The sequence below is a fragment of the Myotis myotis genome, unplaced genomic scaffold (genome assembly GCF_014108235.1).
Source record: "Myotis myotis isolate mMyoMyo1 unplaced genomic scaffold, mMyoMyo1.p scaffold_m19_p_18, whole genome shotgun sequence".
Lineage (NCBI taxonomy): Eukaryota > Metazoa > Chordata > Mammalia > Chiroptera > Vespertilionidae > Myotis > Myotis myotis.
This window is the reverse complement of record NW_023416322.1, coordinates 33090988-33109660: the sequence shown is the minus strand read 5'-3', so window position 1 is coordinate 33109660 and position 18673 is coordinate 33090988. Positions and strand designations below refer to the sequence as shown.

The 18673-nt window shown below is 42.4% G+C and overlaps 1 protein-coding gene and 1 pseudogene across 6 annotated transcripts in view; both read right to left on the bottom strand.

Moving 5' to 3' along the window:
- LOC118673634 (myomegalin-like) overlaps window positions 1-10948 on the bottom strand; it is a 141694-nt gene extending 130746 nt beyond the window's left edge. For 3 of the 6 annotated variants that reach the window (XM_036344692.1, XM_036344704.1, XM_036344701.1), the window contains exon 1: window positions 10683-10946. In XM_036344692.1, the coding sequence (XP_036200585.1) occupies window positions 10683-10702 (20 nt within the window). In that variant the 5' untranslated portion in view covers window positions 10703-10946. Of the gene's footprint in view, window positions 1-10682 lie in introns of all 6 variants that reach the window. The other 3 variants (XM_036344707.1, XM_036344706.1, XM_036344703.1) reach the window with 3 other exon arrangements.
- Window positions 2629-2775, bottom strand: LOC118673856 (annotated as a pseudogene).
- Window positions 10949-18673: the final 7725 nt, after the last annotated feature.

Genomic DNA, 18673 nt, shown 5'->3' with positions numbered 1-18673 from the left:
GTGACTCTGTGGTTGAGCATCAACCCAGGAACCAAGAGGTAGTGATTCGATTCTTGGTCGGGCCACATGCCCAGTGGAGGGCGGGCAGGAGGCAGCTGATTGGTGATATTTCTCTCTCATCAATGGTTTCTAGCTCTTTATCCCTCTCCATTCCTCTCTCTCTAAAAGTCAATAAAAACACTTTTTTTTAAAAAGTAGTTTTAAAAAAAGAAAAAAAAAGATCTTTCATATTCTTAGTTTATATCCACACTCAACCCTTGCAGATACAAAAGGGCCTGAAGGAGGAGAACTGTGGCCTACTTTCTTTAATATGTGAAGCTCTGGCTCTGAGAGCTTTTACATGGTAGGGTTTCACAAGCAGTGCCAACTTCGAAACAAAGGGTGTCAACAGGTAACAATCTCTGGACTGCCTGTGCACAACTTTACAGTTCAACATGTTTTCTTACACTGGAATTTTCCTCAACACTAATCTCGAAGTCAATGACCACCATCATTATTTACACAACCACCACCACTCACCACCAATGCTGCCGCCATAATTTATTGAGTGCCCAATATTTTCCAGGCATTATCTCATTCAATCCTCACAAAATCCTGTAAAATAGGCAATGCTCCCCCAATTTTACAGACGCAGAAATAAGGGACCTGGAAGGATGAAGTCATTTGCCCAGGATCAGCTATTTGGCTAGTTGGTTCAGAAATGTGAACACTGTTTCTGTCTGATTCCACACCCTTACTCTGTCCTCTCCACGCTATTTGTACCCACTCAGTTACTGGGTAAATGAGCCTCCTTTGTACCTGCCTCGCCTCCAGGGAAGCGACCTGGAAAGTGAGGTGAGAGGAAGGGTGGGCAGTGGTGCTGTGGGAAGGAGATGGAATTGAGAGTCAAATCCTGACACAAGTTTGTTCACACTTGAGTATGTGAGTACTGGTATAAACAGATGCCATGTGACGAATGACTAAAATTCTAAAAGGGAAGTGGCAAATATGACTTTTTATAGAAGTCCTATCCTAAAAAGTGAGTCATCTATTATTTTATACTTCCCTATTTCTAGCCAAATTTCTCCAAGTATCCACGCCTGCCTTGACCCCCTTGTGTGATGATACTTGGCATTGTCCCTAACAGGCAAAGGCAATCAGCTGACAGGCAGGAAAGGGGATGGGAATAGACACAACCCAAATGGGAAAGGCCATTAGTGAATAAGCTCTAAGACTTCTCCTAGGATCGTTTCTTCTCTTGCCAAGAGAGATACTGAGTATATATCTCTCCGGATCCAAATATTGCCAGCTATCCTCCATTTGGCACCATAACTGCAAAAACATATAAATTAAATGCAAATGGGGTAGAAGTCACAGATGCAGAACACCAGACTATCATATGATAAATGCAGTAAGATTATAATTTGTTCTTATCTCAAGACCTATCATTATAAAATTGCAGGCTAGGATGCTTAATTGGCAAAGCCCTTCTGACAGGAGAGAGTATCACTCCGAGCCTCCCTCTGCACACTAAGTATGGGCTGACTTGACACTGCGACAGTGGTATCCAGTTTTCTCCAACACAGGCTGCAATTTACACCCTTCACTCAACAGTCTGTATTCACTGAGATTGACCAGGGCCAGCTGAACTCTGGGAGGCAGTTTTTCTGGAGTGCTAAGTCCTCAGTAGCTATAGGGGGCTACGAGCATCATTGTGCATCTGCAACAACTTTGAATTTTATGACCTATTTTGCTCCTATACTGTCTTCACTAAAAGGAACATTTAAAAAAAAATTTTTTTAAATTGATTTTAGAGAGGAAGGCAGAGAGAGAAAGAGAGACATTGATGAGAGAGAACCATCAATCAGCTGCCTCCTGCATGCCTCCTACTGGGGATCGAGGCCACGACCCAGGTATGTGCCCTGACCGGGAATCGAACTGTGACCTCCTGGGTCATGGAATGACACTCAACCAACTGAGCCACTCCAGCTGGGCAAGGACATTTTTCTTGCTGCTATCCATCAAGGTTCAGAAAAACCACTTACTACTGTAAAAAAGATAAAGGCAGTTCAAGTAATTATTTTCTTCACTTTGACCTATGAGGTTATCAGCTATCCAAATACCGAATGAATTATCTCCCCTAACCCCTGTGCAGGAGGCAGCTGATCGATGTTTCTAACTCTTTATTCCTCTCCCTTCCTCTCGTAAAAAATCAATAAAATAATCAGCCAAGACACTGATATCACCCAGGATGGTAGATGGGCTCTCCTCCACTTCGAAAACTTAGCTTGCGCTTTTTGCTTTTGGTCCTGGCACTGCATTCTGTACTCCTCAGTTTTCATGGACAAGCACCACCCACAAGGCATTGGGTATGCCGAGGCAACTGGCTCAGTCTATCTCAGAGCGTAAGACCAAGCATCAAGAGATAGGTGATTTTCCCCCCTGCTTTCATCTTTTTATTCACATTATCTTGTACTGTTTCCTTCCTTAGTATTGTCTATTTCTAACGATTTGAAAAGAATTATGTGCTCTAGAAATTTTGGAAAGGATAAAGGTATACAGCGAAAAATAAAAATAATAAAAGTGCGACCACCTAAAGGCAATATTGCGAAAGATGTTTATGTATTGCTCTTCAGTTCATATGCCTGTGTGAATTCTACAAAATAGAAATAATACTGCACGAGCTATCTGTACTTTGATTTTATAGTATTGAAATTGAAGGTTTTGAGGAATACATTTTTAAACTGATAAGAACAGATACTACACTTGATCTTAGCCAAAAGGCCGAGAAGCGATAGGAATACATTTTTGGGGGAAGAGGAAGAGGGAGGGAGGAGACAGGTGAGTGAAGAAAGTGTTATAACATTACAGACCTGACAGAGGTTAGAAAGAATGAATTAGAATCTTCCTTCTCAGTATAGTTTTATATATTAAAAAAGAGCTTGTCCTAACCAGTTTGGCTCAGTGGATAGAGCATTGGCCTGCGGACTGAAAGGTCCCAGGTTTGATTCCGGTCAAGGGCATGTACCTTGGTTGCAGACACATCCCCAGTGGGGGGTGAGGGGGGGTGCAGGAGGCAGCTAATCAATGTTTCTCTCTTATCGATGTTTCTAACTCTCTATCCCTCTCCCTTCCGCTCTGTAAAAAAATCAATAAAATATATATATTTTTAAAAAGAGCTTATAGAGTCCTAGAGGATAATAAAATTGACTGAGGGTTACCAAGGGTGGGAACTGTTGAAGCAGTGAGAGATTTGAAAGTAGTGCTGAGCCCTAACTGGTTTGGCTCAGTGGATAGAGCGTCAGCCTGTGGACTGAAGGGTCCTGGGTTTGATTCCCGGTCAAGGGCATGTACCTTGATTGCGGGCACATCCCCAGTGGGGGGCGTGCAGGAGGCAGGTGCTTGATGTTTCTCTCTCATCGATGTTTCTAGCTCTCTATCCCTCTCCCCTCCTCTCTGTGAAAAATCAATAAAATGTATTAAAAAAAAAAAAAAACAGTGCTGGGAACAATTCAAATGCTCAGCAGGGAGAGGAATGAAGAGCAGAAGGCCTGGAAGATGTGGAGAAGGGGAGGAACTGGACTAAGCGATAAGGTAAACCGAATAGACAGAAAGAATGAAGAGATGGGGGACTTGACCTTATGGTCAGGGAATATAATTGTAGAATTAAGGATCACAGGGATGGGGAGTTTGGGGTGAAGATGAGTAACGAAGGGTGGCTGTGCTTAGGGGGTACTGAAGTGAATTAGAATTGAAGAACTGTGAGGTCAAGGTGCAGAGTGTGGTCTGGCGATAGAAAACACGCAGAACTACGTTCCAAAAATAATTCCAAAGGCGGTAGTGCTGCAACTACCCTCTGAAGGATACACAGAGTTATCCTAACAAAGGCAAGGCTAGCTGTGTAGGCGGGAACAACTGGTGTTCTGAGGCCCACTCATAATAATTTTAGCTCGGGGTGAATAAAATGATGCTCGAGAGCCAGCTCCCGGCATAATGCTGCTCCCAAGGTGCCAATAATCTGGAAATCTCAAAGTACAGTAATGCACAGAAGAATCTTTCCAAAACCAACTCAGTTCCAAACTTTTCATGTGGTCACTTGGTAGACACATTTTTGTCTACCAAGTGACAACCTGACATAAAAGCATATGCTTACTTGGTTTTAAAGCAGTATGTATAGCAAAATACAGCCTCAATTTTCTCTCTCTCTCTCCTTGGAATCAACATCCTAATATGTATGCATAATTTTAATGTAAATTATATCCACTTTTTCTTTCTTATATTAAAATTTTCTGTTTATTTCAGGAAACACTTCAAGATGATACAGACACAGTAGTAACAGTGAGGCATCTTACCCCAGAGAGAAGTAAAAGCTGGGACTATTGCCACTGATTCACATACAGTGGTTTTCAACCTTCTGGCCCTTTAAATACAGTTCCTCATGTTGTGACCCAACCATAAAATTATTTTCGTTTCTACTTCATAACTTATGAATGTTGCTACTGTTATGAATTGTAATGTAAATATCTGATATGCAGGATGGTCTTAGGCGACCCCTGTGAAAGCGTCATTTGACCACCAAAGGGGTCGCGACCCACAGGTTGAGAACCGCTGAATAGGATATCCTCGTATATGTCAATGTGTGTGCCTCACTTCCCCTTCTGCCATATAGGGACTCAGGTCTTGAAAAGGATATTTAAATTGAATGTACTAACCTTTATATTAGTATGAGTTATATGATTCTAAACCCTAAGAAAACTGCAATGTATTTTCAAGAACTAGAAGTGTTTGACATAGTTATCCTACTTCTGAACATTTACCATTCAAAAATAAACTGTGGAAGGAGATGCTTTGGGCACCTGATGTATATCAGATCTCTATAACAGCTAAGAATTGGAAACCTAAAAGCTTTAATTTAGGTGTATGATTAAGTAAAGTATGACATGCTATTCTACATTTAGAATAATAATACTCCACAGTATGAAATGGAAAATAAATATATTCTTCAATTGTGTGAAGTTCTATGATTTATTCGATTTTCTTAGCCAATCAATGTTTTCTATACATCAGCAGCTGTTGCTTCTTTACACCCCCCACCTTGGCCATGATGAGGAGACCCCCCCCACTTCCCAAGGGCCTTGGGAAAGTCAAGCAAGAAAGAAGTTTCTGCAGTGCAACCAGCAGAGAAGGACTGGAACTAATGAGACAGATGAAGGGGAAATATGTGAGTAACTATTAAAGTGCAATGAAAACACAAGTTATTATTATTACAATAATAAATAGTCTATGACTAAGAAAGTGCTTCAGCCATGAGGGAAAAAAATAAAATTCAGATCACACTTGTCTTGCTGACCACAGAACTCAGAAGGTGTTCTGAGATGGAAGAAAACAAGTCCTTGGAGCGTTTAAACATTTTAAAATAGAATCGAACAGAGCCACCTTGGGTCATCGTGACAGCTCTTTTATTCTGGACTTTCTTCTAACTTTAAATGCGATTTGAATTTTTGCCAGAGACAGAACTTGTGGAATGTTCTGAGACCAATTTGGAATTTTATTTATAAAATAAGGTCAATTCCAATAGGAGTAGTGAGGGCATCCACTGAGTGAATGGGTGCTCCACGCAGCCTTGAATAAACTAGCCATGAGTCACCCAGCATGGAGGGGGCACCGTGATGGAGAGGTGTCAGCCAACTTATCCTTGCAGAGACAAACACAACCTCATCCCAGTCTTCTGGTATTTAAAATCCAGCCTTAATGTGTAAGCTGAAAGAAAAGGGGTGGGGGTTCATCTGATCTATATTAATGGGGACCATTTAAGTGCAATTTAACTGCATCTTGTCTTACTTACTTTAACTTTGTGGGAGAGGAGAAACAAATAAAAATTCTTGAATTGTGAGACCAAACCACTGTTTTTCTTGGATGCTACTCCCCTTCTCCAAATTTTCACAGCCACAGCAGGCAAATACAATTAATGCTTGCATTTTATTAAATCAAATTACAGGTTAATATAAAACAAAACAGACTAATTTCTTTTCCTTTCCTAACCTTCAGTCTTAAATATTTCAAGTTCACTTTTTCTTGAATTATTTGTTCAGGGAAACTGTATAAGGTTTCCTGACTTGTAGTCAGCTTTCCCATATGCTAGAAACAAGAACATTTCCACCTAAAAGGGGGAGAGAATGAGTAATGACTTTTCCAACACTTACCAGTGTGGTAGGCTGAACGGCGGCCTTCCAAAGAAGCCCGCATTCCTAATATCTGGAACCTGTGACTATGCTTCTCTACATGGCAAAGGGCACTTCCAGATGGGATTTAAGGATTCTGAGATGGAGAGGTTATTCTGGATTACACAAGAGAGGAAGAATGAGAGGAGGAGATGAGATGAACAGAGGCTGGAGTGATGCCACTTCTGGAAAGGGGCCAATGAACCAAGGAACGCAGAAAGCCTCCAGAAGCTGGAAAAGGCAAGAACGGAACACATTCCGCTGACACCTTATTTTAGCCTAGAAGACCAATTTTCAGACTTCTGACCTCCTGAAAGGCAAGATAATAAATTTGCATTGTTTTAAGTCACTAAGTTTGTGGCATTTGTGACAGCATCAAAAGAAACTAATACAAACAGGGACTCTGAGGTATCCAAACGGTTCTAGAGAGTTGCTAGTCCAGAGAGATGAATACTAAGAATTAAGTAGAAGCCGTTTGTCTGATTGGTGCTAGATTTACAAGGTGAGCAAAATGACCCTCATCATCTCCATGAGCTCATTCCTGTGACAACTCCTACCCTAGTTGTGGATATCAGTTTGATTAGTGACCAAATCAGCTTTTTTTTGTAAGGCTTATGTATTCATGTGAAATTTGTTATTCCAGAACCAACCAGGCTCTCCCTGAATGATTTAACCAAAGAGTCTGGCAACAGCCAGGCAAGATGCTGCGGGGCGGGGGGTGGGGTGGGCGGGGGCGGGAATAGGGGATATTTAACTTTGAGAACTCAATTACTCAGCACCCCGTTCTTTTTTGGAAGACTAAGCAAGATAACGAGTTTGTGGGCTCAGGAGAAGAACCCCTCAGAGAGGGGGCTTTCCAGAGCTGCCAAGAAGAAAACTTGGGAATAGAATCACAACTTACTCATAAGCTTACTCATAAGCTTAAGTGTAGTCAGGTTAAGCAGCCAGCTTCAGAACCAATTCAGAAACTGAGTCACCTACAAGACTCAACTCAAACAAAGCAACTAAGAGCCTAGTCTTTGGAATTATCAGCGGTTCTCAACCTGTGGGTCAAGACCCCTTTGGGGGTCGAACGACCCTTTCACAGGGGTCGCCTAAGACCATCGGAAAACACATATATAATTACATATTGTTTTTGTGATTAATCACTATGCTTTAATTATGTTCAATTTGTAACAATGAAATTGAGGGTCACCACAACATGAGGAACTGTATTAAAGGGTCATGGCATTAGGAAGGTTGAGAACCACTGAATTAGATAGTTCCAGACTATACTTCTTCCTCATATGGGTGTGTAACTCGGGGTATTACTTAATATCTCTAAAGTTCAATTTTCTCGTCCTGAAATATGAGTATAACAACATTTACCTTATACCTCATAGGGTTGCGAGATTAGATAAAAGAAAGTATGAAAAGGGATTGACACACAAGCTAATGAATACAAGCTTAATAAATGGTAACTTCATAGTTAATTTTTACTCTTTGAATTCTCCATGTTGTGCTGCTTCACTGTGCTCCCAGAGCAGCCAGGGCACATGTCTGCCTTCATTGCTCTCTGTCAGAATTACAGACAATGAGGAAGTAAGACCCCCAAAAGCAGAACCCAGTCTCATTCATAGTTTTAACCTTAGCATTTAGCACAGTGCCTGATCTGCATGGGGCGCTCACATTTTAAATCATGAACCGATCTTAGCTGGGAGTTAGGAAGTATCTGAGACATCAGTGATGCTATATCATTAGAGGATTTTTCCATGTGTGACCCACTAGGTGGTAAAATACATGTAGTGAGTCATACCAGCATTTTTTTAAAAAGAAAAATAACAGGGTAGAAAAGATCAGAATACAAAACACGGGTAAGGTTAAGTACTGCTACTTGAAACGTCTGTTTCAGCGACATATGGGAGTGTAGTGTAACCTGGTTGGGATGTAAATACATTTCCTATTGTGGGTAGGGATGAGAAGAAAGTGTGAGCGTTCTGACTGTTTCACCTCGCCAACATTTGGTATTTTCTCTCTTTTCCATTCCAGCCTTTCTGATACGTATCCAATGGTACGGCATGCAGTGGTATGTATACTGTGGTTCTAATCTGCATGCCCTTGATGACTAGTGATGCGGATGGAGTATCTATCCTCTTGAAAGCCTCTTTATAAGCACTTGAGAAAACCCCTTGGCAGTATGTACTAGCGTTGAGCGTGCATTTCCTATTACCCAGCAATTCTACTTCTATGGATGTACCCCAACAGAAATGTGTATGCACATTCACGAGAAAACAAGTACAGAAAGGTTCACCGCAGCACTATTCTTAACAGCCTCAAACTAGAAATTGCCCAAAAGTGCATTAACAATAAATAAATTTGAGATATTTACACACAATAGAATCATACATATTAGCAAAGATGAACTACTACCACTATATACAACAATGTCTAAAAATCCCACAAGCATAAGATTGAATGAAAGAAGCCAGATACAAAAGAGTACACGGTGGATAATTTCAGTTACATAAAGTTCAAAATCAGGCAAAATGAATCTATGGTGTTAAAAATTAGGATGATGGTTATTCTTCAGGTCCTGAGGGCTTCAGGGGTGCTGGTAATGTTTTCTTTTTTGATCTGAGTGCCCGTTACATAGGTATACTCAATTTGTGCAATCAGCTGAACTATACTAGTAAACATATGATTTGTGATTTTTCTAAATTATTTCTGAAATTGTTACATCTAAATATAAAGTTCAAAAAAGTCAATAATACCTTTTTTAAGTATGAAAAACACATAGAGAGCAAGAACCCCCATACACTCCCTCTCATTATTATCAAGTGGTCATCAAGCCTTCGATGGAATCACTCCTGGGTCAGGAACCTATTTACTGCCCAGGTCACTTGTTAGAAAGCTTTTCCCTTATACGCAGCCATAATGTGCCTCCCCTCAACTTGCTTCATCAGTCGTCTGTCCTCCTAACAGATTCCAAATAGATCTACTCCATCTACAGCAGCTACTCTTCCAATAGTTGAGTAATCCGCATAATTAACCGGTATCTGCATAATTAACCAGTTAATGATTAATCTGCATTTAATAATTAATCGCTAGCACTTTTCTTCCAAATAAAGTAATGAATTAAAACTTCCCGCAAATGCTCTTTTTTTTTTTGGCCGAAATTCGACATTTTTAAGCGTAAAAATATCTATGATGTCAACACCTTCAGAAAATTTGACATGAAGTTTTGAAGCTTGTTGTCAATACAAAATAGCATACATATCAAAACGCATACATGTCAACATATGTGGAACCCCATCTATTGAAAAAAATCCGCATCATTAACCTAGAAACCCCCTCCCCAGTCTTCAGTTCTCTTTGGACTAAGGAGCCCCAGGTCCTCCCGTCACCCCTCAAGGCCTGTTTCTCAGTCCTCCTTGATTCTTGATTGCATTCCTTTTATCTAGTGATGCCCCCTAGGAGAGCGGAGTCTCCTAGGAGAGGCCTGGGAAGAGCAGAAAAGAGTAGAAAGTAGAATCAACACCTGCAAGTCTAGTGAATTTACCAGCATACCCTTAACTTTCATTTGCCCTTTCTTTAAAATTCACATTATACAGTTCACTCCTGTGGAACTATCGGCTAAAATCCCCCACATCTTTTTCACAAGTACGTTTACTTTCTGCGTCTGCCTGGCCCTGGAGCTCTGGTAGGGCTCCCAACACTCTTTGGCCCCACTCCAGTTCCCCAAGCGAGGTCTTGGAGATGGGGGAACATCTGTTATGGAAACACCTCTGAACAGTCTCTCCATCTGCCTTCCTACTGAAAAACAAAAATGAAGTCTTCATCTCAACCCATCATCTCTTCCCCGTGAGTGAGCTCCACTTTAAAGTATCTTTGGGGGAAGGAAGGGAGGATGGAGAAGACACGATTTCACCAGCATCTCCAAAATATGACCTAGAACGAAAAGCAGCTATTGCCCTGGCCTCCACGAGGTCTGAGCGATGAAGGGCACTCCGATCTCCCTCCTTTCCTCTCCCAAACTCAGTTCCAACTAGACCCTGGAGATGAGCCTGGCTGGCCTGCTCACTCAGCCCTTTGCTTTGTGTAGGTGGAGGGTGAGGTCTGGAAGGAAGACGTGGCAGGGGGAGAAGGAAATCTGATCTTTTCCAAGGTGTCTGAAATCAAAGGTATCCCTAAAGAAAGGCCTGCGGGGATCGCTCTCCTCTGTGGAACGAGGAAAAGACGGAGAAACGTTTCTCCAAAAACTCCCAGGCAGCCTCATGGGTATTTTTAACATCGAGACGAGGTTAGAGGGGAGATTTTTTTTTTAGGCAAGGAAACACCAGAGACGCGAACACGTGCAGGGGGATCTAGAGAAATGGGCATTACGGAGGGCAAGACAACAAAAAAAGAGACCCCCAGAGGTAAAGGCGCGGGGAGCGGGGTGGAGGTGGGGGGAACACAAAATCAGGGATGCGGGATGCGGCGAAGAAGCAGCAGTCACCCTACCTTGTCCACGGCTGCTCCATTTTCCAGGCGCTGTGCTTGCTCCCAGGCGCCCCTCAGCCGGGAGAGGACGCAGCCCGGGAGAAGGCGAAGCCTTGCCCCGGAATCTCCAGTGCAAAGAGCAGCAGCCTTGCCCTCCCCAGCTCCCTCCTTCTGTGTCCGCAAAGGGAGAGAGCTCTCTGCTCCTGCTTTTGTAGAAAACCCGACTTGACGTGGCCAAACCTCCAGCTAACGGTGCACCGGGCACAAGGGAGGGACTGTTCTCAGTAGGAAGCTGGACGCGGAGCCCAGCCGAGCGGCGCCCGGAGCTGGTTGGGGAGCTGGGGCCAGAGGCAGCGCAGGCTGAGACACGACTGGCTGGCACGAGCGGCTCCGGCTCCAGCTGAGCTGTCAACCGCGAGGGGAGGCGGGGCTCTGGCCGCCGGAGTCAGGAGCTGAGCGGGTTACCCGCCGCCTAGACACACCCTCCGGCCCTCCCTGCCTTGGTGATGTTGGCAAAGGGACAGTAAAGGGACGCCACACCAAGCCCTCTGTGCCTGCCCACCTCGCCGACAGGCTTTGGAAAAAGCCAACCAATGGCTGGGTGAATTTAGAGAGGAGGTCCTCTCTGGTGCCTGCATCACCCTACCCGCAGGTAACCCCGGAGCCAGACCTGGAGTGCAGGAGGCGCAATCCTGGCTGCATGCGGATGCACATGCTACATGGTCATAGGACGCCAGGTTATTTTCTCAGAGGTCTGACATGTAGGTCTCACCAGTAAGTAATTAGGGGTTATTAGAGATCTGACATGTCGGTCTCATCAGTAAGTAATTAGGGGTTATTAGCGATCTGACATGTCGGTCTCACCATTAATTTGGAGACTGGAACCTCGCTCGGGAAGGGAAGCATCCTAACGAAACATTGCAGCCTTAGCAGCTGTCTCCATCTCAGACATCCCTGGTTTTGTGGCATTCCTATCTCTCTGGGTGTCAGTTCCCCAAGCATGGAGGCAGCTGGGTTATCCCACTCGCTGCAGGAGGGCGGTGTGCTCCCCAATTCCCCCAGAAAAGCTCCAAACACTGGCCATCAGGACGTAGAAGCTGCCTTATAACTGCTCTAAGACCATGGAAAAGGGTCCTTTGGAGATGGCACTGTCCGAGACCATGTACATCTATTTCTGTGAGAGGTTTAGACAAGTCAGACATGCTATAATTAAAGTGCTTACAGCCCCAGAGCTCCTTTTCAGCTCTACAATAAAGCCATTTTATTAAGTGACATAACCACCATTATTAATAGCACTACCGCTGACCTTTTTTTAATTTGCAGAAAGCTTCATAGTGCCCATGAGTAGCAATGCTGATTTAGTGGCCCTTGTGGCACAGATAATAAATGTGAGACCCAAAAGGGCTGAGAGGCTCTGCGAAGGCTCTGATCCAGGTTGTTTCCTACACAGTGTGGCCCTAGTCAGGGGTGGGCAAACTTTTTGACTTGAGGGCCACAACGGGTTCTTAAACTGGACCGGAGGGCCGGAACAAAAGCATGGATGGAGTGTTTGTGTGAACTAATATAAATTCAAAGTAAACATCATTACATAAAAGGGTACGGTCTTTTTTTTTTTAGTTTTATTCATTTCGAACGGGCCGTAGTTTGCCCACGGCTGCCCTAGATACATGCTTTCTGAAGGTCAAACGGATGAGGCTTCTCTGGAATTAATTGATTTCGCTCAGGCAGCCCAAGAGTTAAACTCAGGAAGGACCCCAGCATGCCTGAGTATGCGTGGTATTATAGGGAGCTTGTATTCTTGCTTCCCACCTCTTGGGTTAGTTCTCCTAATTGTCAGTAAAGAATGGGGGTGGGTGTGGGGAGTGGATAACATTAAAACATTTGAGGAACAGTCTACAAAGCCCCTAGTCTAGGATCCCCCAACCTTAACACTTAGCTTCGACCTAAGGCCACAGAACTCTTGAACTCAGAATATTTCCAGGAAACATTTAAAAACGTTTAATGAGACAAGGCTCACAGGCCACCTGTCTTGAAAAGAATCTACTGCTGCCTCTTTAGGGGAGGCCGGGGGAGGAGAGGGCCAGGAAAGTCAGATTTCCGACCTCCTTCCTAAAGTTGGTGCTATATTTAGTTTTGTCTCAAATCAAATTATGGGCTACTGAGTTTGGAGAGGAACTCTGTCTATAGCCAGACATGTGCTGCATTTAAGAAATGACACATTAACTAGATAAAGTGTGGGTCTCAGAAATGAAGCTGGAAAATAGGCTCATTTGCTTTTAAAATTACTTTTTTTCCCAGAGTTCATAATATATTCATTGTAAAATATTTGAAAAATACAGAAAAGTATGTAGAAGGTAAATTACCCTTAATCCCAGAGGTAATCAATGTTAAAATTTAATTTCTTTCCAGTCTTTTAAAATATGTATCTTCTAACCTAAACAATGACTCTTACACACCCGAGTATATTCTTGAGAAATTTCTTTGTTTTAAAAAATTACATTTATTGTCAATAAAGAAACTTTTTGTATTATATTCTGAAATAAAACTGTTTATCTATATATCTAATCCTCCAGCACAACTGTTTAAATGTCTCCATATTCCCTCTAGTATATATACTATTACATATCTATCTCTAGTTAAAATTACAACTTAGACATAAGTTTATGTCTTCCTTTTTTCACTTATTAAATATTTCTCCAAAGAGGACATGCATATGGCCAATAGATATATAAAACAATGCTCAATGTTAATAATCATCAGAGCGATAGAAATTAAAACCACAATGAGATATCACTTCACACCTGTAGGAATGGTTATTATCAATAAATCAAAAAAAATGTTGGTGACTATATGGAGAAAAGAGAACCCTCTTGCACTGTTAGTGAGATTGCAAACTGGTGTAGCCACTATGGAAAACAGTATGGAGTTTCCTCAGAAAATTAAAAGTAGCGCTACCTTATGACCCAGGCAAGTCCACTTCTGGGTATATATCCAAAGAAATCCAAAACACCAATTCAAAAAGATATATGCACCCCTATGTTCACTGCAGCATTACCTACAATGGCTAAGATATGGAAGCATTCCAAGTGCCCATCAACAGATTAATGGATAAAGAAAAGGTGGTACATGTATACAATGGAATATTACTTGGCCATTAAAAAAGAATGAAATCTAACCATTTGAAGACACAAAGAACAAACTGAGGGTTGCCAGATAGAAGGAGGCCTGGGGGGGAGGGGGCGGTGAAAAAGGTGAAGGGATTAAGAAGTACAAAATAGTCACAGTGATATAAAGTACAACATAGGAAATACAGTCAATAATACTGTAATAACTATGCATGGTGTCAGATAAGTACTAGAATTATGTTGTAAATTATATAATTTTCTAGCCACTATGCTGTACATCTGAAATTAATAAAATAATATTGAATGTCAACTGTAATTGAAAAATAAAATAAATAAAGGATGTAGACATTCAGTATAATACTGTAAATGTGTTTTTCTTTTTCCTATCATTTTCGTAAAACATTTTTTTTCTAGCTTAGTTTATGGCAAGCATACAGTATATCACACATATATCATACAAAATATGTGTTAATTGACTATGTTATTAGTAAGACTTCCAGTCAACAGTAGGCTATTAATAGTTAAGTTTTGGGGGAGTCAAAAGTTATACATGGATTTTTGAGTGAGTGTTGACAGTCCTAATCCCCATATTGTTCAAGGGCCAAATGTAGTTTCAGAGCAAAAATCAAAATCTGAGATGTAACCATTAGAATGATGATTAAGAACTCAAAAAGATTGAAGCTAGTGCCTCATATATAATTGCAGTTAAACTAAAAGGCCTGTAAGCTCAGTTGGCTGGAGAGCTGTCCCATACAGCAAAAGGTTGGAGGCTGGATTCCCATAGGATCCCCAGTCAGGGTGAGGGTGGGAGACAGCCGATCAATTCAATGTTTCTCACAATGATCTCTCTCTCTCTCTCTCTCTCTCTCTCTCTCTCTCTCTCTCAAATCAGAAAACATCCTCCAGTGAGGATTAAAAATAATAAAATAAAATAAAAGGCCTGTAAGACTCTTAAGTGTGTGCCTCTCCAGTAGACAAAAGAGCTAAGAGTTTTCAGGATTCATTATCCTCCAGCAGCCTCATAGACAGCCAGAGGTAGAGAAGAGTGTGCTTCAGAACTAAGTGTGGATGTGACTTTTGTCTAGAGAAATTGACTATAAATTTGCACAAAAGATGCCCTCAAATTTTTAAAGTGAATTGTACCAGCATGGACTGAAAGGGATTAGACAGTACGGAATGAAAAAATGCCTTTGCACCCATCAACCTGATGCTGAGAGGAAGCAGGCTGAGAAAGTTACCTGACTACAAACAAGTACCATTTCTTACTGGGGGGGAGGGGGGCGGCGCGGGGGGGGGGGGGGGAGAATGACTCAAAGAATGGGACCAGGAGCCCAGAGGGAAAGACCAAGATACCTTCAGATCTAGAGGAACCATACTTAAGGAGCTGTACCCCAGCAACTTCATCTCCACCTGAACTTGATTTAGATGGTGAGATTCTGAGCTGATGAAGTAAATGTTATGAAATTTGGGAGCTTGGAGAGGGAGTAAATAATGCATGTGGTAATGTTCATGGCCAAAGCTGGAGGAATGTGGTAGATTAGAGATGGTTGAAAATTCTTTGCTACTTCTCCCATTGAGACCTGGGGTTTAATTCTCCACCTCTTGACTCTAGGCTGGTCTTGGTGACTTGCTTGACCAACAGGATACAGTGCTAGGTTATACATTCTGAGGCTGAGGCATAAGAAGACTTGCAGCTTCCACCTGGGAGCTGCCATAAAAGAAGACTGACCACTCTGCTGGAGAGACCCCAAGGACAGGCCCTGAGACCACTTGTGAAATATCATCTAGCAGTCGACATGAAGCCATCAGGCGTCACTCACATTCTAAATCTGATATGAGTGAAGTTTTTCTGGACCTCCGAAACATCCACCTAGAGACCCAGTCAACACCACAGTGAAACAGGAATTTTAGGGGTAAAATGGGACAGGTTTAGGAAATTTTAGAAATTTTGCAAATTAAGGGGACCATGGAGGAAGCACAGGGCTGCAGAGCAGCAGAAAGTATATTTCCATAGAATAGGGAAGCTGAAAAGCTGCAACAGGTACATTTCCATAGAATAAGGGAGCTGGGAGCAGCAAAAGGTCTATGTTTACAAAATAAAGAGAAGGAAGCCCTTCATCCAGAAGGAGAAGAAGAAAGCCCAAAGGGAATAGGAAAACAATAAGGAAGGAAGGGAGGGGGGAAGAACCTCACATGTTCCATGTGAGGTTTGACCTTTGAGCCCAGGAATTGCTATAGGAACCAGTCTAAGGGAATAGTGACCAATCAGAGGGGATATCAAGGCACCAGGATCTGCAGCTTTTATAAGCCATAAGGAACAGGAACTCAGTGGGGCCCTTTCCCCCTCCCCACATGGGAGTCTATTCTGTGGGACTCTTTCCCTCTCCCCACGTGGGAGTCTGTACTTGTTCTTCAATGAATCACCACCTTTGCTATACCACTTTCTGTCCGTGGATTCATTCTTTGATTCCGGCGGACAAAGAATCCAGGTTCCAGTCCAAATATTCCGTTTCAACAGGAAGCAAACAAATTGCTCAAGTGAGACCTGTCCAGATTCCTGATCCATAAAATCATTAGATGTAATAAAATGGCTGTTGGTTTAAGCCACTAAGTTTTTAAGTGCATCATTATGCAGAATTAGACAACTGGACCAATGCCTTCTCATGTACACAAGAATTCTGATACATTATCTCATTCATTTATCCATTAAAACACTTCATCACATATTAGGATTGCAAAAGATCGTGCTTCTATTAAACAATTTGAATTTTCACTGGTAGAAGGAGAGATGATTCCAGTCTCCTCTGAGTGACTGCCTATGGTCCCATCCATCCAGAAGAGCCATGCAATGAAGATGCTGTCACTGGCAGGGATTACAACAGAGTGGTTAAGCTTTCTGGCTCTGGAATAAGAGAGACTTGGGTGAATCCCTCCTCCCCCCACACCCCCTTGGTCAATTTCCAGCCCTGTAATTTTGACAAGTTACTTAAACTCTGTACTTTAGCTTCCTCGTTTGTAAAATAAGGTTAATGACAACAACTACCTAATAAGGTAGTTGTGAGAACAAAATGAGCTAACATATGACGTGTTTAATGCGTTGCCTAGCACATTTAAAGCACTGAATACATCATAGCTATTTTTTATTAATATTTGCATACCAGGCAGGATTCCAACCCTGGATAGAAGACATAAAGTCAATTCTGTTCCAAACTACTCTCGAGGGCTAGGTCAGTGACCCAGGTTTTTCCATTTCTCAGCTCTCTGATCTATCATATGAGACCGAGGCACTGGCAAGGCAGCTAAATGAACTGGTTCCCTCGCCACCTGACTGGAGTTCTAGGGACAATAAAAGGAGGCATTTCCATCATCTTGTATTCTTTCTCCCCCAATCTTCTCCTTCTGTCTTTAGGACTGTGTGTGTGTGTGTGTGTGTGTGTGTGTGTGTGTGTGATTCAGACCCATCTCCTTTACTAGCTAGCCCTGTCAGCTGTTTAAAAAAACACACACACACAAAAAACCCCTTAAGGAGAGAAATTATGATCAAGCCTTCAGACAGCTGGTGGTAATTTACTCATACAATCCCCCTCATTCTTTCAACACCCACTACTTATGTGTATCTGATGTGGGAGCTGGGGGAATTATGTAAGAAATGTGGTATGAAAATGTCTAGGAAGGGGAGTTGGGTCAGTGAAGGAAGACTTGTGTGAAATACCTGGATAATTCTCACTGCTTTGAACATAGATATTGGGCCTTAAAAATTGAAGGGACTGATTTGAGGGTTAAAAAAATAAATTCCTGCGATCCAAAACAATACTGACGTAAATTCACAAAGAGCTTTCCAGGCATTCGCGACAATTGCACCATCACTAAAACCTGAGTCATCTTCCTGTAGGGGACAAGCAGTTCCAGTCCACGGCCAAGGAGCATGTATCAGGCAATCTAGGCCACAGAGAAAAAATGCTTAGGAAACTATCAAACTGTAGCCTCTCCCTTGGCAAGAAGTGCCCACCCACAAACACCAAACCTGGTCTTATGACAGTGCAACCATCTACAGATGCCCCCTGCTGGCAGAACGTGTCCTACAGAGAAGCCTCACCATGTATATTGTTTGGCCCTCAGAATAGGGGCTTGCGGGCCGTCACTATAAACTACACATACAGGGTGGGGCAAAAGTAGATTTACAGTTGTTCATATGGCAAATAATACAATCATGAATAAATAATAATATGAGAATAAACTGTTTCGCATGCTCACAACTGTAAACCTACTTTTGCCACACCCTCTACAAGATGGTCTTCCAATAGGTCCTCTAAGGCAGAGCTTCCCAGCCAGGGTTCCTCTTGTGCTGCAAACAGGTTACAATGTCCAGAAATTGATCCACTCAACCTTTTAGGCATCCAAGAAAATAGCCAGAGCCAGTCACTGCCAGCAATGTTTTCCAGAGATGTTTGGAGAGCTGACTGAGCAGGTAGAGTCTGGGGATTTTATTATTCTAAGGATACAGATGAAAATCTTTGACATGACATACATAGCTTGGCACAGTCTTCGGCCCCAGCTCTGGTTACACTCCCTGATTTTTGTGCTTGATTTGTACTAGCCTTGTTCCAGAAGGAAGAAAGGGAAGGAATAAATTGCCTTATTCATCTAATTTCTAGGAGTTGAGGTAATGGATGCAGACTGTGACAGGCAATCTTTAAGAAGTACCCCAGTGATCCCTGGTAATCACACTCTTGGTATTGGAAAGAGATATATTATAAGGGATTGGCTTGTGCAATATGGAAGCTGAGAAATCCCAAGTTCAGCTGTGGAAACTGGAAATCAAGGAAAGCTGATGGTGGAGTTCTGACAACCAGAGGGCCCAGAGTGTAAGTCCAAGTCCAAGGGCTA